Genomic DNA, 27,244 nt, shown 5'->3' with positions numbered 1-27,244 from the left:
ATACTCATACATAAATAGAATTAAGAAAAGAACAGGAAAGACTGCCAGAGTCACAATGTCAAATTATTAACATTGGTGTGTGTGTGTGTGTGTGTGTGTGTGTGTGAGAGAGAGAGAGAGAGAGAGAGAGAGAGAGAGAGAGATATCACAGTTCAGTTCTTGCTCCCTGCATTTATATCCATAGATAACTGTAGGCCAGATGGGTCAGGAAATAAAGGGCTGACTATCACGTTTTTCTTGCAGAGGAACTTTAACTCTAGATAAGAAAAAGCTGAGACAGATAAATGTAATGAGGAGCTCAAAGGGAGAAAATAGAAACCCGGATGAGTCCAAAGTTTCTTCAGAGATAGTGCTTTGCTCAATCTGATGGGAACCAATGATTCAGAAATCTGGGAAAGTCTCAAAGATCATTTGGCCCAATTGCTTGAGTGAGACAAAAGCCTTTAAACACAAACATTCCGAATAGATTAGTCAATGCTTCTTTCAAATGAGTCACATCACAAAATTATGCTTGTAGCAAGAAGCTAGAGACACGGAAGTTTAGTATTTGCTTTCAATTTTCCTACTGTGGGTGATTTTTTAAGAGACTTAACAGGGCAAATCTATGAAAAATTACAGGACAGGCAATGGTAGCAATAGGAATTGAATTACAGTAGGGCACAGGGAAGAAATCCTGTGCCACTGGCAAAAGTTTCCTTAACTGAGATTTTCAAAAACATGGCAGCATGATATGGCCAAAATTGGTACAAAACTTTATATATTTTTTTCCTATGATTTTTTTTAATCCCATTTATATCCCGCCCTTCTCTGAAGACTCAGGGCGGCTTACAATCTAAAGCACAAATCAATGTGCTTAGCAATAGCCTTCATTCTATGTATATGCCTGCTTATTAGGGCTTTCGGGGGCCCTCAAGCGGCATTATTACAAAGTCAGCTTATTGCCCCCAACAATCTGGGTCCTCATTTTACCTACCTCGGAAGGATGGAAGGCTGAGTCAACCTTGAGCCTGATGGGACTCGAACCTGCACTAATTGCAGGCAGCTGGTGTTACTTAAGGAGGCATTAGCCCACTGCTCCACCAAGGCTAAAGTTTACAATCTGGATGGACATATTCATCTTCCAGTCTGGATTGCAGCAGTTTTGCACAGGATGTCGGGGGTGGGGGGTGTTATGTAGGTGGGAGGACATTGTCATGCACTGCACTCATGAAATAATGACCTATATTGGTAATGGGGCAACATTGTTTGAGAAGCCTAATAAATTGGGAAAAGATTTTCTGATGAATAACTTCCATCTTTTTTTAAAAAATGTATAAAATGGGCACCCCTGAGCTGCTAATATGGCTGGCCCATACTGCTTTATGGTATATCTTTTAATTGTATACATATACATTTAAAATGTAGCCTTTCAGCATCCTTAAAACAACTATTAAGACTCAGTTGATTCAAGGTATCAATCCTTTCTTGGCCCAAGAGTTCCAATAAAACATTTTTCTTCCTGTATTCAAATTAGGGATATTCCATATTGGTGTCCCATGTGAATATGGATCAAAACTTAACTGCTTGTCTAGTAAGCCCAAATGCATCTAGCAGCTTTTAGATGTGGGAAAGACAACCCTGTTTCCTCTACATTGAGCTATTTTTGATGCCCACTTCTGCAACACCTGCAATTAGATTGAAGAAGGTAATAAAAATTTAAAGGAGATAGTAGTGATCCCCGTAGAGTATCACAATGTAATTTAATAGGTGAATAGAAATCAATCTGTTTGTAATAGCTCAGCTATGTATTGCAGATACCAAATTGTAATCCTATGTACAAAAGAGGATAAAAAGCTAAACTTTTAAAGAACACACTCATGAAATTTAATGTGCATCGCATCATAATAGACCACGTTTATCTGCTGGTTATACCAAAAAACATAGATCAAGTTTATAATCAACAAGCAAATATTGTTAGTTGCCTGATCTCCCATTTTCCCCTGGTATTTTGTTTCTTTTAATAAATAGAGAGGGCTGCACCATTTCATTATTTTCTGCAACTAATTGCAGCATCCCTGGAAAGAATAATAAAAATATAACAGCATTTCCACTGGGTTTGGAACCAGGAACTTTCTGCACACTGAGAGACTGTTCTAACTTTTGTGGCACTGAAATAATTGTGTAACCACATCAGTAAAAAATTGAAGGTGGTGTGCCTTCAAATATGTGCATTTTCAAGCTTTACCTTAATTTGTGTGTGTGTGTAATTTTGTCTATGTATAAACATAGACATACCTATAAACATACAAGCATGTACATTAAAATATATGCGCATGTGCATACACTGAATAAGATCCACTCACAGGAAGGAAAGCAATTGGCTATTATTTTCCAGGAGCACAAAGGAAAAAGGGCACAGTAGCAGAAGAATTGCCCAAGGAGAGATGTTCGGAGGTGAAGTCTGAAGTGAATCCTTTCAAGCAGTTCAATCTGGACAGGGATTTCTTAAACTGGCTCAGATTTATCTATCTTCACAGGACATGGGCAGCTTAAAAGTGCAGAATGGATACAGCCTAAGATGGATTATTGGACTATATGATTTTAATTAAAGGAAGTTTGCTGATTTAAATCTTTCCAATTTTATTTGAATCAGATTTTCAAGTTACACTGTTGTTCTAACTGATACTGCAGTTATCACATGGGTTTCCCCCCCCCCCCCAGTGTCATAAGCACTTAAAACTTGATGTTGCCTAGAATAAATTTCTTTCTCTGAGATACAATATGATATGGAGATAAAAATAACTTTTATGCAAGGGGGTGGAAAAGAGAGAAGAATATTTGTTGGAGAGCATATTAATGGACAGGATCCATTGCTATATCTTGAAAACCACTGCAGATATTTCTTTAGTCTCCTGGGCCCACTCATTTTTTTACCAGCTCTAGCGGCAGTGAACCATACCTCGGTGCAGCTGGACAGGAAAGGATTTTGCATATGGCCTTCTAAGCAAAATGTGAATGATTTCTTTTTCCACAGCCAGTTTGTTGTTATTATTTTACTTTATGTATAGCTAATGAACCATGCATACGTTTGCTTTAAGGAAAATAAATGTTTTTATACAGAGAAGTGGATGAAGAAAATCCAATCCCCCAGTCTGCATGTATTAATTTTTTTAAAAAAATATTTTGATGGATGCATTTTCTAGCAGAGATCTCCCCAACCAGAATGTCTTCCAGAAATATTGAATCCATGGCCAGCTTTAGCTCATGGCTAAGGAGGCACTGGCCTAGGGTGCTGAATCATTCTAAAACTTATGGTTTTGGGAGACTTCAATCTACCATCCCTGGGAGGAGCATCTGAGTTAGCTCGGGAGTTCATGGCTTCCATGACGGCCATGGACCTGACGCAAGTAATTCATGGACCGACTCATGAGGGAGGCCACACCCTTGACTTGGTTTTCTTATCTGGTCGGTGGTTAGATGATCTTGGTGGGGGCTCCCCAATTGTTATGCCCCTGTCATGGACCGATCATCATCTCCTGCGACTGGTCTTCCGTTTTGCCACTCCCCACCGTGGGGTTGCTGAGCCAACCAGATGGTTCCGCCCCAGGCGCTTAATGGACCCTGAGAGGTTCCAGGCAGCACTGGGGTCCCCACCTGCCTCCTCAGCTCACAGCTCGGCAGATGCCTTAGTGGAAGCCTGGGAAAGGACGGCCACAGAGGCACTTGACCGAGTTGTACCCTTGCGGCCCTGACCCGGCGCAGATCCCAATGGGCTCCATGGTTCTCCGCGGAGCTCCGGGAGATGAAGCGTCGGAGACGGGGCCTAGAGAGCGTTTGGAGGTCCAGCCGATCTGAATCCGACTGATTGCGACTAAGAACCCGTATTAGGTCTTATCTCGCAGCGATGAGGGTGGCGAGGTATAACTACTTCGCTGCCCTCATCGCGTCCGCAGATAATCGCCTGGCCGCCCTGTTTAGGGTAACCCGCTCTTTCCTTAATCAGGAGGTGAGTGAGGAACCCTTGCAGGGGCGTGCCGAGGAATTTAGTCAACATCTGTCGGACAAAATCGCTCGGATTCGGACCGGTCTGGACTCCGACTGGGCAGTATCGGACGATCAGGACACGAGCGGTCTTGTCAATGTTACCTGGGAGGAGTTCGATCCTGTAACTCCGGAGGAAGTGGACAGGATTATGGGGAGGCTGAGCTCCACATGTTTATTGGACCCGTGCCCTTCCTGGCTGGTTTATGCAGCCCGGGAGGGGACACGAGGCTGGTTCCAGGCGGTTATATCTGCCTCTTTGAGTGAGGGTAGTTTTCCCGCCGCCTTGAAAGAGGCGGTGGTAAGACCTCTCCTCAAGAAGCCTGCCTTGGACCCGGCTGTGTTGAATAACTTTCATCCGGTCTCCAACCTTCACTTTCTTGCGAAGGTTGTTGAGAGTGTGGTGGCGCACCAGCTCCTTCTGGTCCTGGATGAAGCGGATTATCTAGACCCATACCAATCGGGCTTCAGGCCCGGGTACAGCACGGAGATGGCATTGGTCGCGCTGGTGAATGATCTCTGGAGGGCTCGGGACAGGGGGCATTCCTCTGTTCTGGTCCTATTAGACCTCTCAGCGGCTTTCGATACCATCGACCATGGTATCCTGCTGCGGCGTCTCAGGGGATTGGGAGTGGAGGCACGGTTCTTCAGTGGTTCTCCTCCTATCTCCTGGGACGCTCGCAGTCGGTGTTGGCAGGGGGGGCAGAGGTCGACCACGAGGCCTCTCGTTTGTGGAGTCCCTCAGGGGTCAGTCCTCTCGCCTCTCCTGTTCAACATCTACATGAAACCGCTGGGTGAGATCATTCGTGGTTTTGGAGTTGGGTATCATCAGTATGCTGATGATACCCAACTTTTCATTTCAACCCCAAACCACCCCCAGTGATGCCCTCAACGTGATGTCCCGGTGCCTGGAGGCGGTCCGGGTCTGGATGGGGAGGAACAGGCTTCGACTCAACCCTGACAAGACTGAGTGGCTGTGCGTATCGGCATCTCGGGATATTCAGGATATCCCACCCCTCACTATGGAGGGTGAGTTATTACCTCCTGTAGATAGGGCTCGCAACTTGGGAGTCCTCCTAGATTCACAGCTCTCCCTAGAAGACCATATAGTAGCTGTGACTAGGGGGGCCTTCGCCCAGGTTCGCCTGGTGCGCCAGTTGCGGCCCTATCTAGACCGGGATGCCTTACGTACGGTCACTCATGCGCTCGTGACCTCTCGTCTTGATTACTGCAACGCTCTCTACATGGGGCTACCCTTGAAGACCACTCGGAGGCTCCAACTGGTACAGAATGCAGCCGCGAGAGTTGTATTGGGAGTTTCCCGATACTCCCATGTCACACCTTTGCTCCGCGAGCTGCATTGGTTACCAGTTGTCTTCCGAGTGAGGTTCAAGGTGTTAGTAATGACCTACAAAGCCCTTCATGGCATGGGTCCGGAATACCTTGGGGAGCACCTGCAGCCGGCGTCAACTTCCCTCCGCCCAGTACGCTCCCACAGAGAGGGCCTCCTCAGGGTGCCACCTGTCAAAGAATGCCAACTGGTGGCCCCCAGGGGGAGGGCGTTCTCTGTGGGTGCACTGGATTTATGGAACCATCTTCCGGTCGAGCTCCGGATGGCGCCCGATCTCCGATCCTTCCGGCGCGATCTTAAAACCCATCTCTTTAAACAAGCTGGCCTGGCCTGATGGGACGGGGTGGGATTTTTATAAATGGACTTCAATTTTTAATCTGTATTAATTTATTATGGGCATTGTTTAATCACGTTTTAATAATTTTTAATTTTTGTATCTAGTTTTTATGTATTGCCCTGTTCACCGCCCTGAGTCCTCCGGGAGAAGGGCGGTATATAAATTAAATTAATAAATAATTAATAAATAAATAAAATGCAAATGTTTGTGTTGGCAGTGTTGGCACCATTAAACAATGTGTTCTAGGGTGGCTTACACCTTTGAGTCAACACTGGTTCAAACTCAACTCCCTATGAGTCTAACTATTGCTTAGAGTTATGGGTGACAAACATTCATACAGATAGAGATCATTTCATGCTTTAAAACATAATCCTAGCACAAACAAAAAAATGATGAGAATGAAAGGGGTGAATAAATGAGAGACGATACTATCTGAACTCCCATAAAGGGGTGAAGATCTTGACAACTAAATCCTAGTTTTGAAGCACCAATAGACTATTAGAAATATAAGCCTGTAAACGTGTACTGTATCTAAACAAAATATATATTTTTTCAAATGTTATACTGAATAAAATATATTAGGCTGCACTTAAACAGAATGATTTGATCACCATCATTCAGGTTTCTCTGTGCTCAAGATTCCTGTGTATTTTTTGTTTTTTTAATTTTAATCTCCCCAAGACAAAAGGATTCCACAGTATGTAGTACAAGTGCCACATATTAATTAATTACTGTCCTAAAATAGCACCTACTTCCTGTTTCAACTGTTTTTTTTAGCATAAAATAATGAGAATACAACTTGATGGGGAAACTGATTGTGTGAACAAAGTGCCCATTCAGTGTTTTCTAACTGCAGTCATAAAAAGTGTTTCTCCCATATGGTTTAGAAAATGGCCTATATAGGTTTTCTCCCTCATCAGTCATAGCTACCTGAAATTCCCAGCCAGCATAGCCAGTGCTGGCTCAAATTCTAGGAATCACATCTGAATGACATTTTGGAGAAAACGAACACACACATAAGCGGCTGAAGGAAAGAGATTTTTGGAAGGTTATGGATATAGCAAATGACAGTAAGAATGCAGTTTAGAAAAGATACTTTGTATAGTCAGTTCAGTAATAATTCTGTGTTATCTAATTCTATATATTAACAAGTTGGTATTTGAAGCACATTGCCGTCATTAGTGCTGATCTGCAATGAAGTGGATAGTATACTCTAGAGCATCAGTCTACACAAATTTTGCTCCTGCACATCCAAACACAAACACACCAACTCTATTAGTGCTGATGGAGATTTTCCATTCTGTCACAATTTTCAGAGACCAATGGACGTGGCTACAAAATGACTCTTTCAAATTTGAGATTTATTCACAGGCTCCACTTGGTAGGCAGTTTGTACATTCTTGGCAGACACTGGCTTACTCATTTTCTGAAGCTACCATTTTGCCCACTCTCAGGCTACTACCATGACAGTTTTCCTTGCTGCGAAGGCTGGCTTTTCTGAAGAATATGCTTGAATATTAATATGTATCTGTACAGTAATTTAAAGTCAATTAAAATTAAAAAACAGAGCCAGTTTGATGTAGTGGTTAAGATACCAAGCTAGACACAGGGAGACCGTGAATTCTAGTCCTGCCTTCGAGACAAAACCAACTGGGTGACCTTGGGCCAGACACTCTCTCTAGTCCTATGAAGGAGGCAGTGGGAAACTACTTCTGAAAAACTTTGATATGAAAACAGGATTGAATATAAGGAAAAAATTGAAAATATGAAACTGAACTATTTGTCCATTTCAAAAGTTATAATTAAAGGGGGAAAAGGAAGTAGGAAATGAAGATGGATATTAACAGAATTTTCTTCAATCAAAATTGTCCTCTGAAAATCCAAGTGAATCAAATATGTTACTCCCATTTTGGATAAAATGGGTCTAGTGTTTTCGTTTGCAGTATCTCAGTTTTCTCCTGACTAGTTCCAAATCCGGAAGCTTTGCAGGAAGTGATTCAAAGACAAACACATACATTCTGATGATTGCAAACAAATTCTGGTGATTGCAAAAACTATTTTATTGAGAAATCAAGCAATCACCGAGAAGAAAATGCAAGCCATATTTATAATAAAAGCGTGATTCAATTCTTGCACCTATTTCTACTGTCAGTAGTATATCTTGAGCTAATAATGTCTTGCTTTGGGACTGGGAATAATAATTGACATCTATCCTTTGTTGTTGTTTGGTTTCAGGCTGTTTGTTTCTGACCTTGCCATACCTGGTCAACACACAATAGATCAAGAACTATTTTTGACACTCAGTATTATTTCAGTGGCCTCAAAATGTTTGAAATAATTTGGAGAAATGGATCATGTTCAGTTCTGATAGTAAAAACAAACACTTGGCCTTTAATTGTAAATTGTATCCTTTGCATGCCTGCTTGGAAATTGTCCATTGTTATATCCATCAATCGCCAGTTTCATCCTGTAGCTAAAGTCAAATACTAGAAATAAACAACTGAACCAGAAGAAATGCAACAAAGATAAGCAAATAAAAATTAGTATTGCTTGAATAAATGAGAATAATTAATGACTGATTGATTTTATGCTGTTCAAAGTGATATAGATTTCAAGGAAAACGATACCACCATTTTTTTTCCAGCATTCTGTGCTTATCAGGCTTGGTGGCATTGTAGGGTGGCAGTGAAGAGCTTTTTCCACCAACACTTCTGGAGCATTTTCATAAAACACACTAAGAATATTTTAGTCATAAGTGAATCATCTGTGAACATTGATGATCCAATAGTACAACAACTGATGCATTATTATAGCAGATGATATTCTACCCAGATTTTTCAAAGTGGAAATTTTTACAGTCTCAAAGTCAGTTCCTCCAAGAAGTGGAGTGGGAAATATCTGCACAGCAAGTTTAAGAAAGAAGGAAAACTGAACAAGCACCAGCTTTGCAAAAGACTGAATATTTTTTTATTTTTATTTATTTTATTTTATTTTAATTCCATTTATATCCCGCCCTTCTCCGAAGACTCAGGGCGGCTTACAAGCTTAGCAGTAGCCTTCATTCTATGTATATGCCTGCTTATTAGGGCTTTCGCACACACACCCAAGCGGCATTATTACAAAGTCAGCTTAATTGCCCCCAACAATCTGGGTCCTCATTTTACCTACCTCGGAAGGATGGAAGGCTGAGTCAACCTTGAATATAGGCTCTCTACTACAAAGGGGAGTCAAAACATTGACTGGTAAAGACCTGAAGGCTAAAAACAAACCCCTCCAGGCCTAACAAGCTGCAGCAGGAAACCAACTAACAGCACCCAAAGATTCAGCCAATGGAAACAGGGCATGATGTCTCTGGAAGAGCATTGCAATTGACTAGTAACATTTATTGCCATTGTTGCTTTAGGCAATGGGCTTATCTGAATGAATATGACTAAAGAAGTAAGCAGTTCTAGTATATCTGGGGAGCATCAAATGTAGAAAAAGTTGTTTCAACCATGTAGAACCTTAATATGTATTTCAAATTTATACCCCCAAACTCATAGACATAGACACTACAAACATATTTATGAAAGCAAGAAGATAAAATATTGCCCTTCTTTGTACTTGGTAATTATAGATTTCTTAGTAGGCACTTTTTGACAATACACAAAGATTCTTCTGTAGAGGTGGACTATTTAATACAGTTATTGGAAACTAGATGGGTTTGTTTGCAAAGACAAAATTCTAATTTCTAGCACTCTGATATCTATCAGTGCCATGCCGAGTTTCTGTTGCAAAAGTCTTTTTTTCTTTAGCAGTACAGAAGAACTCTTATCAAATTGATGAAAAGATATTTATATTTTCCAGTCATTTTTTGCCAAGGAATCTTAGACATTCTAGGGTATGTGCTATCCACTGCCTCTCAAATTCAAGTATTAGCGTTCATACAAGCTGAAGTTATATTAGAGCTATTATTTACACGAGGACACAGTGATGAATATGCTATCCTTCAAGAAATTACCCTTAGTGACCTACTAAAAACTGCCATGGACTCCTCAAAACATAATTATAGTAGTATACTGGAACATGGACAAGTTGTTATTAAATTGAAGGCCTCAATTCACAGTCATCATAGTCTTCAACTTGTTATCTTTTTCCTACGTATGTTTTTTTTAAATCTTTGATAGGCTAAGGCTATTTTTGATTTGGTTCTTGCTAATCATCCTTCAAGACTATACAAACATTATTTTTAAAATTATAATCTTCTCCTTGAGCTGGGGGTTGAGGTGGGAAGAGGTTGCTGCTGCTAAACCCTGGCCCTGCTTCTGGCTCTTCACTTATTTGAATTTGAATCAGAAGGAGAGGCAATTTCTTCCTTCTGAGTGGATGTATGGATCGCACTGAAAGAGAGGAACTGAATAAAGGTAGCAAGGAGGCAAATGGATTCAGGGAGAGCCCTACAATGATAGCATTTAGTTGGAAGTCTCCCTACAACCTGGAGTCAACAGTGACTGGGGCCCTCCCAGGTCACTTATAATCTCAAGTGCTCCTTTCTTATCCTCCATATAGTGGAAAATTTATCTTTATTTATTGTTTGATTGATTGATTTCTATAGCTGCCCATCTCAACAAGTGACTCTCCCAACCATTTTGTAATCAAGCTAGCACTATTGTTCAGTTAATACAATCCCACGAGAAAAAACAGGAAGGATCGAGTTTGAACCTTAAAGTAATTTAAGGTTCAGGCAGTTCCCATCTGTCCCCTTCAATGCTATTTTAAATGGTTGCATAGCAAAAAAACAAAAAACAAAAAACCACCAACCGCCCCCCCCCCCTTATAAGCATGAATTAGCTGAACCAACAGGGTGGTCTTCTTAGAACACGGAATTAATTCTTCCTTTAAAATGAAACCATGCTCAGAAATATTGGTGCAGCTTGCTTACCATATATTCGTTTGTGAACTCTTCTTTGTTAAGGTTTCTGTTTCTGATCCTTTCCAGGTTTTTCATGATAATTTCTCTTTGATCCATGCCGTAAAACCAGATGAAGATGAACTGTCAGAAAGAAAGATGAACATGACAAATACATGCTACAGTGGAAATAGCCACCAGTGTGTGGAGGGTTCCTGTTGGAGTCTGGTTTGCTTAGTTCATCACAAGACAAAAAGGAAGTGACTATGTATGTAGCAGCCACAGTGAGGAACTTAAAAAAAATAATTCCTTGCCAGGCCCTAGTGCCTTCAACCATGAGAATGAAATAATATATTGTTTTACAAAATGAAAAAGCATCTTACTTTAGTTAAAATGAGCCTAAAAACTCACTGTCCATTTTTCTTTAAGATGAGCTTCTCGCCCAACAGATCATTGAGATAGCATTCTTTCCATGAAGATAAAAAGGGGTGGTGGTGGTGGAAATAGCAGCAAAGGTACCTCAGGTCCCTGATATACGACTGGTCATGTAGACAGATTTCAGTATTATATCCATCTTCTTCATTTATAAGTCTCATAAGTCTGAAATACTTTTGTGCTGATAACCAGCTTTCTCAGATTTTAAGAGCATTCTTTGTTCATATATCCACTTTTCTCCTCCCACCAGAAAGAGATGGCGTAGCTTTTCAAATATATTAGTCACGCCTTAGCTCTAAACTTTGCAGAAAATATTTCAAAATATTCAGACATTGCTGCCCTTTCACATGACCTAGACTGAACTTTCCAGAGAACTTCAGCAGCAGACATTTTTATGTCCAAATCTTAAACTTACCCAGAGATTATTTTAAATTGACACTAGACAGTTCCTGGAATGCAGACTATTGGAGTGATTTTTGTTACCACCCACTCTCCCTTCAGAAGAACATTGATTTCAGTTTTTGGAAAACTAAGTAAAAACAAGTTTCTAATTACCTCTTCTGCCTACTTAACTTACAAAAATAGTGCACAAGAAAAGTTTTGTCTCTCTGCCACAGGGGAGCACTGCTCCCCAGCTGTTTCTTAATTGACATGTTAATGACTAACATATGGAATATCCCATGTGGTTGGAACAAACCAGATACTCAGAATAAATACATAAATAAGCCAAAGTTTATTTAACATTCTTCATATCACCGTATGTACCTGAAGCCAAATTTTTCTGGCTTTGTTGCAAGTCTAGCAGGTTCCTGCTAGACTTAATATCTTCCTCTGAACAAATTATTCCATTCCAATTTCCCAATAAACACCTTTTTTAATGGTAAGTCCATTATTTTATAAATCCTTTGTAAAATGTTACTTTATGCTCATTTGGAGCATAAATTTCCCTTTATCAGACTCTTGGTCCCATGCAAAATACTTCTACCACCGCCACTCCCCACTCCCCCACGTCTACCATAATCAACAGTTTTGCTTGTAATTGGGAGTTTATATACAAAACAACTTCATTTCTCATTTCTCACTAAATTCTTCACCAAATTTTTGCAAATTAGATATTTTATATCCTTTTTTCTAATATGCGTTTCCCGTAAACAAGCTATTTTTTTCCAACAATTTAAAGTACTCAAATAATTCATTTTTGAGAACATTTGCTCCATTTAAAATCCATATTTATGGGGGGGAAAGATTAGAAAATAGCCCAGAACTTTATGGGCATATTAATTATTTGATATCATTGTTTGATATCAAATGGAAAAATAATTGGTAGAATTCACAAGACAAGAAGATTAAATGTAACAGGAGATTAAAACTATGGAAAGATAGATTGGACTAAAGCCTTGATGGTAAAGAAAAGGCAAAGTGGGGGGGGAGGGCAGGAGAAGCTTGTAACTCTGTCAGGATTTCCCTTTCCGTTTAATCTCCTGCGGTCAAAGTTGCCACAAATTTGCACTTCAGTTTTACATCTAATTTAACATTTCTTCCTCCTAATTATATTTGCCTTCACAGTGACACAAAAAGGTAAATATCAGTTCTCATGCAAACATGTTGGTAACTAACACCATGCATTGTAAAATTCAGATAATAAAAAAATACTTTTTTGTTGGATGAAAAAAATAAGTATAATACCTACAGCTTTCTCTTGATACATCTCAAAGAGGTAGAGAAGAGACAAGAGAAACTGTATATTGTATTAGTTAATTTTGGGGGGAGGGGGCAAAAGATTATCTAGATCAGATATGAAGAGGGAATTTGGATTTTCTTTTAACCAGAAGTGTACTAGTTAGGCTGCTGGAACAGAAGTGGAGACATTCAGGTTGTACTCCACCTTTGGTAACGAAAGCTTACTGAGTCACTTCGTGTCAGTCACTGTTTTCCAGCCCATCCATCTGTTACTGTTGTGAGGAAAAATAAGTTAGAGTTAAAATCACATATTCTGTTACCTAAGCCTTCTTCCACTTGACAATCAAAGTCAGTTGTAGCTGTGGTTTCTAGCACTTGAACTCTAAGCACAACTAGGTGAATAGAGCTGCCTTCATCCCACAGATGAAAAATGATGGTCTTTGCCCACTGTTGAGTTAAACTGCCTGTGTTAATCATGAATAAGCATAAATGAGAGCCAGTATGGTTTAGTGCAGTTTGTCTCAACCTTCGGAACTTTAAGATTTGTGGACTAAGCATGCTGGCTGAGGAGTTCTGGGAGTTGTAGTCCACATGCTTTAAAGTGGCTGAGGAACACTGCTCTAATGGTTAAGGTACTGGGCTAGGCACGGGAAAGTCAAGATTTTAGTCCTTAGTTCAGAACTCATTTTTTTAAAAATGATAACCTGTGTTTAGAGATGGGTTATTGCTTATCAGTTTTGCAGATGACACACAATTGGATGGAATACTTAATACTATGGGTGACAAGTAAACATTTGAAACAATCTTGACAGATTCAAGAAGTGAGTAACAGAAAAATCTAAATGTAAAGAGGTCCATTTATGAAACAAAAATCGAATGCAGAAGTATAGGATGGGGAGGGTGGTTAACTTGGCTTGTAATGATGTCTGTATAAAAACCTTGGAACAGTAAGTGACCACAAACAGAATATGAGTCAGCCATGCATTGAAAATGCAAATGGAAAATGAAAATGTAACCTGTTTCTACAGAAGTGTAGTTTCCAGAGAATGGGAAATAATAGTTGCATTTTATTTTTTTCATTTTTTACAAATTTTATTGATTTTCTAATATTACATTCACATATTTCAAAAGCAACGTGGTGGCTGAGTAGTAGTAATTCAATTACATACAGATATCATTAGTACAGATTTCAAATTGCTACCATAAACATTTCTTCTATTTTCCCCTTCATATATACTGTCTATTTGTAAATTTAAAGACAAGTTTTATCCTATCAATCACATAGAAAATAACTTTCTTACATATATCCATAGTTTTTAGATTACACATATTCTAGTTGTTTTAACATACAATCTTTTAGACGATCAATGACCTAATAAATTTTTCAGTTTTAGATTTAACATTTGATATTTATCGTTCCCAAGATTTTTAATATACTCCCAATTCATAGTTGCATTTTAATCTGCATGCTTTTAAAGTCTGAGCACCAAATTTTAATGAAGTGGTGTTCATGTGGTACCAGTTCATACAAACTAGAGTAGGTGCAGAGAAAGGCAGCAAGGATAATAAGAAAGCTAGAAATCAAACCCATCAAAAGAAATTGAGGATATTCATGACGTTTAGTTTTGAGTAAAGATGATTGTGATGGTATTTTTCAAATACTGACACAGTCTCCCTTTCTAGAGTGCAATACACAGGCAGGTTCAGATTGATTAAAAGAAAACAAAGCCTCCATTCAATAAGAATAGTTTGGCAGGGGAGCCAATTGCCTAAAATGTGAGCTTCGCCTTACTGGCTAGACAATAATGTGTTTGGGAAGCTTCCATTTGGATTCTTGGACTGAGCAAGAAGTTGGACTTATCGGCCTAAATGGCTCTTTTCAAGATTGCAATACATTTTCTTTCCTTTGTGTGAGAACTGGAATTATAGTTCATGAAGACAGATACAGTGTATTATGTCGTGGGCTCTGAAGAGCAGGAACGAGGACACGCAGAGGAGTACAGACAAACACATACTTTATTTAAGCAGAAACTGTACTGAGAGATTGGAGTCACCCTGCTTCAATATATAGCCAGGCCCTATGGTATTAACCAATCGGATTGAAGCCATGCTGGCCGCACAAAGTTAACCAATTGTAGGACCGGAGACGTCCTGTCTGAATTGCTGGAGAACCGTTAGTTCTCCAGCAACGCACGTGGTTATATTCCAAAAGCCCAGTACATAACACAGTGGATAATCCTAGTTCTTCTCATTGTTTCTTTGATTCTGATTTCTTTAAACACATTCTAGAAAATAGTTGAATTTCCTTAAGTAGCACTTAGACTTTCATACCACCCTATAGTGCTTTAAAGCATGCTCTGGGGCTGTCAGCATATTGCCCCCAATAATCAGGGTCCTCATTTTATTGACCTCGGCAGGATAGAAGGCTGAATCAACCCCAAACCTTATCAGAATTGAACTCTAGGCTGTTGGCAGAGTTTGCCTGAAATACTGCATTCTATACTGTGCCACCAGGGCTCTTAGAAGAAACATATAGAAACATAACACTTCATTTTAGTCAAAAATTTCTGCATTCCACAAAACTACTATTTTAAACAGGATCAATCTAATCTAATGTAACATTTCCCAAGCTGAAGCTCTGCTAGCTTGCTTGGAAGTGTAGTTCAACACATTTGAAGGATGTGAGATTAAACAAGGTTTGAAATATGAAAGTAGAATTTGCTCAAAAACAAAGATTTTCAAGCAAGAAGGGAACAGCCATTCTCACCATATCTATTAAAAAAGAACTGTCAATAAGGCAGAATGCTTCAAAGCAGTTACTTCTAAGTAATTCAAATTTCTAAATCAATTATACCTTGTTATATGTAGATGCTACACATGATCATAATAAATTGGTTCAAATGAAGTAGGTTTCCAGATAAGACATATATTTCACAGCCTTAAACTTTAATAACTCATATTGCTTCTATCTTTCTTATTCTTACTGTAGGTATTCTTAACTACCATCTTCAAATACTAATATGGTTAGTTAAAGGTTTCTAATGTACTTTACAATATTTTTCCTGAGATGTTTTATCCAGCAAATGTTTACATATAAAGAACTGACACCAACTAACAATGCAGGAAAATGAGATGCAAGTAATGCTCCTGTCTTCTCAGATATGGACATTTCCTTTGTATGAAACAGGAATATATTAAAAACTAGGAGCAAGGAATTGATGATCTACAAAAACAGGGAACTGTAAATTGATGCATTGTATTATATGGAATTGTGGCTGCAGGAATTATCTATGAAATTCCTTGGCCAACAATTTAATTGCAAGGACAATCAAGCTAGTATGATTTTATTTTTAAATTAAATTTATTTTGTTTCTTGGCAGAATTGTATACAGCCTTTTCAATTCATTTGTAGTTCCATTTCTAGATTTGCAGCAACTCTCTCCCACTCTATTTTATCCATAATAGCAGATGGATTTTTTATATTAGAAGCAAGAAACTAAGGGCTGTATAGACTTCTTCAAAGATTACCCTAAAAAAAAAAAGAAAAATATTGGTAATTAGATAAGGGTGGAAGGAGCAACAAATGACCTTTCTCAAAAGTATACAGTAAAGATCCCAAATCCATTGTTGTGAAATAAATTGGGATTTTGATTTAAGACCTGAAGATGACATCAGTAGATTACCCCCATACCTTATACTCAGAGATAATATCATTGCACAAGATAAGAATATGGTCCCACCATTAAATATGGAAGGAGCTTGCCTGTTATCAGCAATCAGCTCCTTCTGCTTGTTGTTTGGGGATTGTAGATTAGTGACATCCATGAATCAGGATATAAGAGACTCTGCACTCATGTGCATGTGAGAAAGGAGTGGATCACATTGCATTAGTGCAGATTGCTTTACATTTAGAAAAAATTCAGTTAAAACTGAGGAATAAATTTTTACAATAGGATCCTGAAATTTTTCCATATGGTGCTTCCAGATTGGTTGGGACTGCAACAGTCAAAATTTCTAATGAACACAATCATTGGCTGCTTAATAATTTTGTTCACTGGAATTAATGGAATAGTAATTCATATTAGTAGAAGTTATTTTTCCTGTTTTCTGAGCTTTTGAAGGTTGGCCTTTGAATGCAATCTACCCAAGTGCTAAGTCATAGTCAAACATTAACTTAACTTACCCAGCCACCTTGCCTTTCAATATAGTCTCTGACTTCAGGATTTCTGTTGATTGTTTCTGTGAGTATGGATGCAGAAAAGGTTTCATGAGTTTTCTCTATAAGAGTCGCACACAACTTCACAGCAACACCTAGAAAAGCTCTTTCAGGCTCTAACCCATGAGTCTGACTGATCCAAATCCTGCTGAGAGATTTTGCTACTTCTCCAAATTTCTTTATCTGTAAACATAGAAAAAAAACAATATTTTTTTTTAAAAAAATGCAACTACTGAAAGACAACAGGTATTTATGGTGGGGAACAGCTCTGGTTCACCTTAAAACTTAAATCAAACATTTATCACTAGGATCAAAGATCAGTTTTGTTCTACTTGTGCAACAAAAGTGTTTGACGATCGTAACACTTAAAGTATTTCAATTAAAGCTTAGAATAGTCTAGGTTTCATGAAGCAAGCAATCCTTTCTTAGGAAAAAGATGAAGGTCAAGAATTGGTGAAGAAACAAGCAAATATGAAATAATGATGTCAAATATGCAAGTGCCAAATAGTTTTTGAAAGGCTACCTTGGAACAAAGTCCTCTTAAGAGAGTGTGACTTCTACTATCCCTGCTGTTGGAATCACCCTGCCTAATAACATTCAATCACTAGAACAACATCCATAAATAGCATTATTATTTTTTTGCCATGATTCCAAAACCTTCTCTTTTTTCAGGCTTTCCCTGAACTTAGCTTACTTTGTTAGCTGCACCCTCTAAACCTTGATTTCTGATACCAAATTCTCTGTTTAGATCTCTGGGCTCGAGCCTGTTTTATTTACCACTGTCATTTTTTTTTTCAATAAAGGGAAAAAAAGAATGACTATAACATTGATTTGGGAAAGTTACGCCTAAGGGTTCAGATGGATTTGAAGTAAAATTTTGAAATGAATTATAAGACTCTTTCCAATGAGAAACTGCTGTTATTTTGAATTCTTTAAGAAATTATAGGATGGAGCTTTGAAAACTGGACACTAGAGGGAACTAGAAGAACTAAAGATTAAAACGACAGAGAATGAGGTGGCTGGATGGAGTCACTGAAGCAGTAGGCGTGAGCCTAAATGGACTCCAGAAGATGGTAGAGGACAGGAAGGCCTGGAGGAACATTGTCCATGGCATTGCAATGGGTCAGACACGACTTCGCAACTAACAACAACAACAAAGATTAATAAAGGAGAACAGTTAAATTTGACTTACTAATATGCAGAATGGAATTAATTTTAAAAGACTCTGTCATTATAGAAAGGCTATGCTTAAAACGACAGAGAATGAGGTGGCTGGATGGAGTCACTGAAGCAGTAGGCGTGAGCCTAAATGGACTCCAGAAGATGGTAGAGGACAGGAAGGCCTGGAGGAACATTGTCCATAGGGTCGCGATGGGTCGGACACAACTTCGCAACTAACAACAACAATGCTTAAAAGACATTATGGAAGAGGAACAAGTTTTATCAGGCAAGGCTGAGACTGATTTGAAAGGGGATTTTAAAATGAGAGGCTATAAGAAAGATATGGGGAAAAATGCCACACTGGGTATTTGTTTGTTTATATCCCACCTTTTTTACTTTTTATAAATAACTCAAGGGGGTTGCTACCTAGTAGTCCTTCCTCATCCTATTTTCCCTACAACAACAGCCCTGTGAGGTAGGTTGGGCTAAGAGAGAATGACTAGTCTAAGGACACCCAGCTGGCTTCCATGCCTATAACCCAGAAGTGGAACTCACAATCTCCTCCACCTTAACCATTATTAGACCAAACATGCAAGAGAAACTGGGATCTACAAAGTAACACATCAAGAGTGGCCTGTATATCTTCCCTATATGGTATTTACAAAAAAGATTTTTGTTAAAGTTTTGAAGGATTTTGTGAGAAAGGACAGAAAAAAATGAAAAGAAATTAAGTTCCAGGACATTATTTGAATGGATTAAAGATCAAGATTATTAAAGTAAAAGGAAGGGTTATAAAGTTATTTTATGTGGTTAAGGTTATATAGGTATGTTGTTAACTCTAATAATAATAAGGCTTTAAAGATTTGTTTGTAGATAATGCATATGGGAAGAACAGATCATTTGTTGTATTTTAAGAGAAAGTGATAAGTTTCTAAACTTGTTTATACTTGTTATGGAGTGGAAAGTTATTTCATTATATTTTTCTTTTATTCTTTTACTATATTATTTTTCTTTTCTATTTTGGCTTCTTTTCTGCACTTGGGTTTTCTTTTTATTCTTTTTTTGAAGTTTGTATTAGCTCATACCTTTTTAATTGTACAGTAACATTCAACAAAATTACTATTTTTAAAAAAACAGCATAAAACATATTAAACTAGGACAGATTAAAGCAGCCAATATAAAATGCTTTGCATCTATGAGGCAAAGTATTCTGGCATAATTTACATCTACATAGATATTAGTTAATGGTAAACTAAAACTAAAGAATTTGGAGCAGAATGCTTAGAAATTACCTGTGTTGTGCTCTCCTCTGCAATAACTGCCTGTACCTGGCCCTCCATCTCTACTTGGCACTGATCTCCTATGGATCGCAATAAATTGGCAATAAGAACCGGATCAAATCTGCTTGCAGAAACAACTCTTTCTCCCCCTGTATAAAAACATTCTAATTCAATTTCTATTTCATTTCAATTCCGATCCTTTTGACATGTCCATATAACATTTATCTACATTTTAAATGTAACTAAAGAGAATTTAAATTTGCTTATTTAAAAAAAATACAGGTAATTCTCAGGTTACAACCACTTGTTCAGCAACCAAATTATGAAAGTGCTAAATGAAGGGGGGCTTGCGAACAGTTTGTGAAGTTGTGATTAATGCAGCATCCTTGCAGTCATGTGATCTAACGTCCGACATTTCCTATTGGCTTCCAATAAGAAAAGTCAATGGGGGGGGAGCTGGCAGGAAGCTGCAAGTTGCTCCTACTGTTTTTCCACTTGCCTACTCTCTATAGTAAGGGATGCGGTGGCTCAGTGGGTTAGGACAGTTAGAAGGTTGGCAGTTTGGTGGGTCGAATCCCGAGTGCCGCGTAACAGAGTGAGCACCTGTTACTCGTCCCATCTTCTGCCAACCTAGCAGTTCAAAAGCACGTAAAAATGCAAGTAGAAAAATAGGGACCACTACGGTGGGAAGGTAACAACGTTCTGTGCGCCTTTGGTGTCTAGTCATGCCGGCCACATGACCACGGAGATATCCTCGGACAAGCGCTGGCTCTTCGGCTTTGAAACGGAGATGAGCACTGGCCCCTAGAGTTGGAAACAACTAGCACGCATGTGCGGGGGAACCTTTACCTTTACCTTACGCTCTATAGTCCTTGCCTTTGGCGCCTTCTCTGTCCCCCTATAGTACCCACACACACCCCAATGTTCCATAGTGCCTGACTGTGACACTCCCTTATCCACCCATAGCTCTCAGCCACAGTTCTCATCTGTCCACTGGTCACTCTGGATCTTTATTTTTAAGGGTTCTTCCGTGGCTATGAAGAGAAAACAAAGTTTTCTATCTCAGAGAACAAAGAAAGGACAAAGGAGAAAGCTCACTCAACTAGCCTAGCTTGCATAACTATGAAGCTAAAAGCAGTGGAGGAAAGTTAATGGATATTATCAAAGTAACAGATACATTGCACAAGTGACATCTAGATATATAATGGTTGTATGCTTCCAAATGTCATACAGCATGCTCAGAGTAAATTATCTGCTTCACAACTGGTGTGTGTGAGATAGAATTTGGCTCACACAATGATTTCACAAATGATTGCACAGAATAAACTGACCTATTTGGTTTCAGTTTCAATTTTGGGGCTGATTCTTATGTCACTATTAGATTTGGGTACTCACATATGGTCACTTTCATGCCTTACCACACTGGTCGTGATATCTGCAAAGACCATGGACTAAATGGCTATGGAAAATACCATCATTGTCCTATTACATACATTTGTTCCTATTTTCAGCTATCACACAGAACAGTAATTAGCAAGAGTATTAGCATTTAGCTCTATAGGGCTTTGAAACACTCTCTGGGTAGTTTACAATGTCAGCATTTAGACCCCCAACAATCTGGGTCCTCATTTTACCGACCTCAGGAGGATGGAAGGTTGAGTCAACCTTCAACCCCTTCAGGATCAAACTCCTGGCAGTGGGCAGAGTTCGCCTGCAATACTGCCCTTTAACTATTGGCCAGCAGTGCATAATTATTTTTATATATATAATTATATTTCATATATCTCATCTTTCCTGCTACTGAAACAAGAGTTTAGTAGTTTAGGATTTTGAAAACTCAAGGACTGATTTTGTTATAGGGCTGTCTGTGTTTAAAACCTGCCTCCTTAAAGTCCCAACTTCAGGGGCAAGAAACTACGTTGCAGACAAATAGATATAATGTAACTAAAAATCACTAATGGCACAAATGGCCAAAACAAAGAACTGATACTGATCAACCTGGCAAAGGAAATTAAAAGAACAAAACTCTTATGCTTATGCTTCTCTTCACCCACAAAAGGGATAACTAGACACCATATAGAAGGCAAAGAAAGAAGTTATAGAAAAAAAACACAATTAAAATTGCCCCCTGGCCATAATGATACACCAGAATGGTCGTGTTCACTTCCACCCCACACACAAACAATTACATGCACATACTCACACACAAAGAACCAAATCCCCTATAAAAACTATTTCCAAGCATTTCATCCTCTCTCTCCTACTCTCAAGAGCGAACGTCTTTATTTTGTTTTGGAGAATAAATGGATCACCTCCTTTCCACCAGCAGCATGCCTTGCATTTCATTTGCAATACCCTGACTTGGAAAAGGGACCCAGAAAATTCTTTTACCAAAACCAACTAATGTCTTAATTAATAAGCAGTAGATTTAAAACAGTACTGTTCAATTTTAAAACTTTGTTTTGGAGTATCATTACGAGTTAAGAGTGAAGTTTTTTGATATTACAGACACATTTCAGAATTAAGCAATTTCTTCTTGCTTCTTAAATGCAAGATTTTTTTAAAATCTTAGTTTGGGATTTTAACCGTTTATTTAAATGAAACTGATAGATTAAGATGACAGGTCTAAAATCCTTTAAATTAGTGGTTTCCACTACGGCCTAAAGAAACTACCGTATTTTCCGGCGTATAAGACGACTGGGCATATAAGACGACCCCCCTAAATTTCCTGTTAAATTATAGGGTTTGGGCTATACTCGCCGTATAAGACTACCCCCCTTCCAACGCACACCAAATAAAGATTAAAAAACATCAGATTTGATTTTAATATGGTAATTTTAATTCAAATGCTTATGACATGCAGGTGCTTAGTAGGAAAACTGTCACTTAAAAACATAAGGCTGTTTGTCATCAAACATGTAAACATAAAACAGTGCAAGTGGATTAAACTATAATAATAATAATAATAATAATAATAATAATAATAATAAGAAGAAGAAGAAGAAGAAGAAGAAGAAGAAGAAGAAGAAGTAGTAGTAGTTGGAGGGGACCTTGGAGGTCTTCTAGTCCTACCCCCTGCTAAGGCAGGAAACCCTATACCATTTCAGACAAATGGCTGTCCAGTCTCTTCTTAAAAACTTCCAGTGTTGGAGCATTCACCACTTCTGGAGGCAGGTTGTTCCACTGCTTAATTGTTCTAACTGTCAGGAAGTTTCTCCTTAGTTCTAGGTTGCTTCTCTCCTTGATTAGTTTCCATCCATTACTTCTTGTCCTGCTTTCAGGTGCTTTGGAGAATAGCTTGACTCCCTCTTCTTTGTGGCAGCCCCTGATTCCAGCAACCATTCCCTATTTTCCTAATTCACTTTTTCACTTTTCCTAATTCACTCTAAACCTTTCCCTGCGCAGAGCCTTAAGTAACACAAGCTGCCTGCAATTAGTGCAGGTTCGCATCCCACCAGGCTCAAGGTTGACTCAGCTTTCCATCCTTCCAAGGTAGGTAAAATGAGGACTCAGATTGTTGGGGGCAATAAGCTGACTTTGTAATAATGCTGCTTGGGGGGGGGGGGGTGAAAGCCCTAATAAACAGGCATATACACAGAATGAAGGCTATTGCTAAGCACATTGATTTGTGCTTTAAATTGTAAGCCACCCTGAGTCTTCGGAGAAGGGCAGGATATAAATGGGATTTTTAAAAAAAAGACCAAATGGGAGATCCGCTCCAGGTTTTCCAGCCAGCCAGCCCAGTTCCTGAGTCAAATGTGTCATTAGAGCTAAGCCGCTGCTCTTTGCTGCTGCCTTCCCCACCTGCCTTTCAAGTTGGGATATACTACAGCTGCTCTTCAACTTTAGAAGAAAAGACGCCCAGACCCCAGCCTGTAAAAAATCACAGACTGCAGCTTCTTCTCCAATTGGTCCCGCTTTCCCTGCGCAGACTAAATGGGAGATCCGCTCCAGGTTTTCCAGACAGCCCTGTCCCTAAATTTTCAGCACCCAGCGTATAAGACGACCCCTGACTTTTGAGAAGATTTTCATGGGTTAAAAAGTAGTCTTATACGCTGGAAACTACGGTAGCTTTGGTCTTTAACAAAAACCACTACTGATAGCAAACTATTTTTTTTACTCCAAGCAAGAAGATCCAGCAGCAGGCCCTGACTTCAAAATTTGGGAAATACAAAGCCACCCCCCCCACACCCCCCACAATTTAGTTTTGAAAGAAACCCTTGTACCTTGAAAATGGGGTTCAATTGCAGAGTGCAACTTCAGGCAACGTTCAGTTACTGCTGACTCTTGCTTCTTTAAGCAAAGAGTACTGAACAATGCTTCCACGATTTGTTCTGTTTGTTCTTCAAACGTCATTGAGGGGTTCATGTTCAGGTATGTATTTCAAACAGAGGTTTTTGCCTTATCTTGCTAGGAGTTGTTTCTTCGGTTGTCTAGAAAAGATCAAGCATAAAAAGTCTCCAGCAACTTCCTTCATTTACAGCTCAAAACAAGAAACATAATTTACAAAGTAAAATTATTTACATTTTCTGTGATAAATGCGCAGCCACACTTTCATCATTTTAAGATATTGTCATCTATGATAACTAAAAAACATTAATTACCAGAAGTGTTTCAGACTATCAAGTCCGCCAATGCTTTCTCTTCTACCATTCAAGATACACAGTTGACTAAAAGGAAGTAGAATTTAATATTTGGCATTGATTACACAACCTTTGGACGCCAGGGCATTTTTATGTGGCTGTAACAGCAATAACATATCTCATTAAGTAGATGATTATTTTTTTCAACAATTTTTTCAGTTACTCTAGATGCATACTATAAATCTCATCTGCTTGTAATTTTATAATATTTCACAACCATTTCCTCACACTGAAGACGAGCGGGGTTTTCCAAGTACAAAGTCCCCTTCAACTTTATCTTGACCCCCAACAGTTTTATGGATCCATCTATGCAGGCTCTATTGACAATAATTTGCTACTTATTTGCTACTGCCCCCCCCCCCCAATTTGTATCCTAAGGACAATCCTGTTATTTCTTGATACTATCCCATTCAGCTTCTAACCGGGAGTTCTCCTGCACTGCTTTTAAAGATCAGTTAAGCTTCGCTAAGCACTGCTATCTACATGAACTTCTATATATGTATTGTTTTTTATTTAAATTTATTGGCTGCCTAAGTTCAGTGGAACTTGTGAATATATTATGCGTATAGCAGTCAAGAAATATTATAATCCATAGACGTTAACATAACCAGGAAACAGAGCCTTTCACATTCACGAGACCTTAGGTCCAGGGATATAAACAAGTCTTCAATGCCTTTGGAGAGGCACTTCCGTGGAAGCAATGGTGGACTGAAGACAACTTCACTTTTAGTGGAGCCAGAAGCCATAGTAGAAAGTGGAACCAGTGAATGGGATTGGCTCCCCAAACTCCTCTCTAGATCAGGGAGAAGTTTTGGGATTGCTCAGAGTGCTTCTAACAGATGTTCTCTACAACAAGACCAGGTAACAGTCAGGATTTTGGAGTTAGCTTTGCTAAAACCATAGTTCAGAGCCATCAAAAGGATGCTGAGTTCACTCACTTCCCCTTTTAATAACTTTTACTGGAAATGGTTTGCATTTTTTAAATATATTAAGAACTGCAGAAGAGCAGGTTTTATTACACTGGATGATTTCCTTCATCTTACAATGAAAGAATCTTTATTTAAGTTTAAAACATATAGAAACATTTTTTTTAAAAAATGGAAATAAAAAAGGGTAATTACAATGTTGATTTTGGAAACCTTTTAAATGGACTAAGGGTCAGATTGACTGAAAATAAGATTTTGAAACACAAAAAGTACTTGCTGTGATTTGTTTAAAATCTTATTAAAATATATAAAGAGTTTGAGTTTAAGAAATTTCTTCCTGGGTAAATGTTGTGGATGAAAGAAAAACATGGTAAGAGGCTGGTTACTATAGCCAGCCAGAAAGATTGTAATTAAAGGGTAAGACTCACTAATACAGAATGTAGAAAAGTATTTTAACTCTTAAAGAATTCAAGTATATTTGGGCAGTACCAGTACTTTGTGTTCGGATTGTCTGATACAATCAAATGGGCTTAAAAGAAGAGATTTTTAAAGGAGGATATTTTCCTTCCCCGTGCCATAATGTGCACCCTTCTCCAGGCAACTGGCTGCTTTCTCCTTTCCCCCTCCTCTCCTTCCTAGGCAGTCACTTCTTGCAAGATTTCACTCTTTGTCAGTCTTATTAAAGCAGACCAGATTAAGAAACCAATGCCATATCAGTCAGGACTACATTTCTGAACTGTATCTGGCAAGTCTGCCTATGCTTCCTCACTTTTATCTTTGATTGAACTAGGTCTGAGATATATACCCAAAGTCCTCTTTTACATTCCTGGCTTTCTGACTTCACAGTAGAGTGCCAAAACTTTTAGTACTATTAAACTGCAAATGAAATAGGCTGCTTCACCTGTTTATTTCCAAGGAGAGCAGCTCTGCTAAACCGGTGAGAAAAGGCATTTTTCCTGCCTGCAAAGAAGCAGCAGCTGTTTTCCTCATGCTCCAGAAGAAACCTAATGACCTTCTCCCTTTCCTGGACTTCGGAACCTATTTCCCAAAATAATGTTTTCTATAAAAGGCTTCAGTGGGATGTGATTCTCAGCCACAAGGCAACAGGGGTTCAACCGGCAACTTCTCTTCTTTCCATGAGGCTTGCTTTGAATGAAAACATGCACATGAGATGTGGGGAACATTGTGTAATCATGACATAATTCCAGTTTTTCCTGGGTTTGTCAGCTTGAAGAGTAAAGAGTAGGAGACTCCAAATTGAAAGAATGCAAATAAATGTATACCTAAGGAAAGAAATGTAACTTACCGTAATTCTGGAAGAATACAGTACTTTTCTTGAGTGAGAGTTAATTTTCACTGCATGAAACTCTGAAGGATTATTGAACTGGCAAAAGCAGCATGCAGTGTCTTCTCCATTGCAAGTGCTAAGTATAAGAGGAGAAGGAAAATGAGGGCAGCCCATCCAAAAATATGCTGTTTTTTCCCCCAGTGCTGCATATAAATTTCATCTGGATTGATATAAAATAGGATGCAATATTCTCTCCTGCTACAGCCATTTTTTTCCAGAGCAGAACAACTAATCCCTGCACATAAAAGTAACAAGGGCAGGCAGCAAATTTACCTGAGTTGCAGAGACAGTAAAAGAACTATGAAAATGACACAATTTACCTGAGAAAAGAGAAAAGCATACACATTTTTAAACCTAAGTTTAAAGAATCTATCTTTATATTTTTCCCTTCAGTATTAGCATGAGTTTTTAAAATACAATGTATTTTAGACCAGTTATCTGAATATTAAGCTATTCTGATTTCTTATGCACAGTAAGAAATTTTAGAGAGCTGAAGCAAATATATGCTCCCTGATTGCTGAATAAGCCTAGGAAAGAATCCATGTAAGAGCAAATCACTTCAGATGCATGTTACCTTCCACTGAACTGCCATCTGAACTAATACTCTTCCTTTTACATGAGGAGCTGTGAAAACATGGCTTTCAATGTGGCTTTTGGGGATAAGATCATATCAGCTCTGAAGGATAGAATGATTGATTTGGTTGCAGTTTTATCATGAACAGTTATTATTAATTTTTAACCCTAGTTGTAATGCACGATTAGCCCCCAATTTGTTGGAAATGAAATAGCATCTAAATGGAAATAAATCAATACAAATATTTTAAAGAAACCACCTTGCTTCTCCATTCACTTAGCATCTACATCAAGCACTTGCACAATTAAGTTTAAATAATAATAAATTTAGTCATAACAAAACTCCAGGCTTGCGACTCACAAGGAGTCCTCCAGAGTTGGCTGAC

General features: G+C 38.7%; 2 protein-coding genes across 7 annotated transcripts in view; both read right to left on the bottom strand.

Annotated features, from left to right (window-relative positions):
- Positions 1-11,188, bottom strand: part of PTPN22 (protein tyrosine phosphatase non-receptor type 22) — a 38,040-nt gene extending 26,852 nt beyond the window's left edge. Inside the window, exons 1-2 of the mRNA XM_083359004.1 lie at positions 10,980-11,188; positions 10,630-10,740 (exon numbers count right to left, since the gene is read on the bottom strand). Coding sequence (XP_083215130.1) covers positions 10,630-10,716 — 87 coding nt within the window. The 5' untranslated portion in view covers positions 10,717-10,740; positions 10,980-11,188. The remainder of the gene's footprint in view (positions 1-10,629; positions 10,741-10,979) is intronic.
- Positions 11,189-13,498: 2,310 nt separating this feature from the next.
- On the bottom strand, positions 13,499-26,891 carry BCL2L15 (BCL2 like 15). Of its 6 annotated transcripts, none has more exons than XM_083357776.1 (6): positions 26,559-26,891; positions 26,244-26,361; positions 23,595-23,801; positions 19,381-19,517; positions 16,895-17,110; positions 13,499-16,240 (listed from the first exon to the last, which is right to left on the bottom strand). In XM_083357776.1, exons 3-6 carry the CDS (start codon positions 23,734-23,736, stop codon positions 16,229-16,231), a joined length of 507 nt encoding a protein of 168 aa, XP_083213902.1. In that variant the 5' UTR covers positions 23,737-23,801; positions 26,244-26,361; positions 26,559-26,891; the 3' UTR covers positions 13,499-16,228. The 6 variants fall into 6 exon arrangements, with proteins under 6 accessions (XP_083213902.1, XP_083213901.1, XP_083213900.1 ...); XM_083357775.1 differs by lacking the exon at positions 26,244-26,361 and adding an exon at positions 23,973-24,038 and having other exon boundaries at positions 26,559-26,890; XM_083357774.1 differs by lacking the exons at positions 26,244-26,361; positions 26,559-26,891 and adding exons at positions 23,973-24,038; positions 25,839-26,170.
- Positions 26,892-27,244: the final 353 nt, after the last annotated feature.

The sequence above is a fragment of the Vipera ursinii genome (genome assembly GCF_947247035.1).
Source record: "Vipera ursinii genome assembly, chromosome: 3".
Lineage (NCBI taxonomy): Eukaryota > Metazoa > Chordata > Lepidosauria > Squamata > Viperidae > Vipera > Vipera ursinii.
The sequence above is the reverse complement of the archived record's forward strand: the minus strand, read 5'-3'. Positions and strand labels throughout refer to the sequence as shown.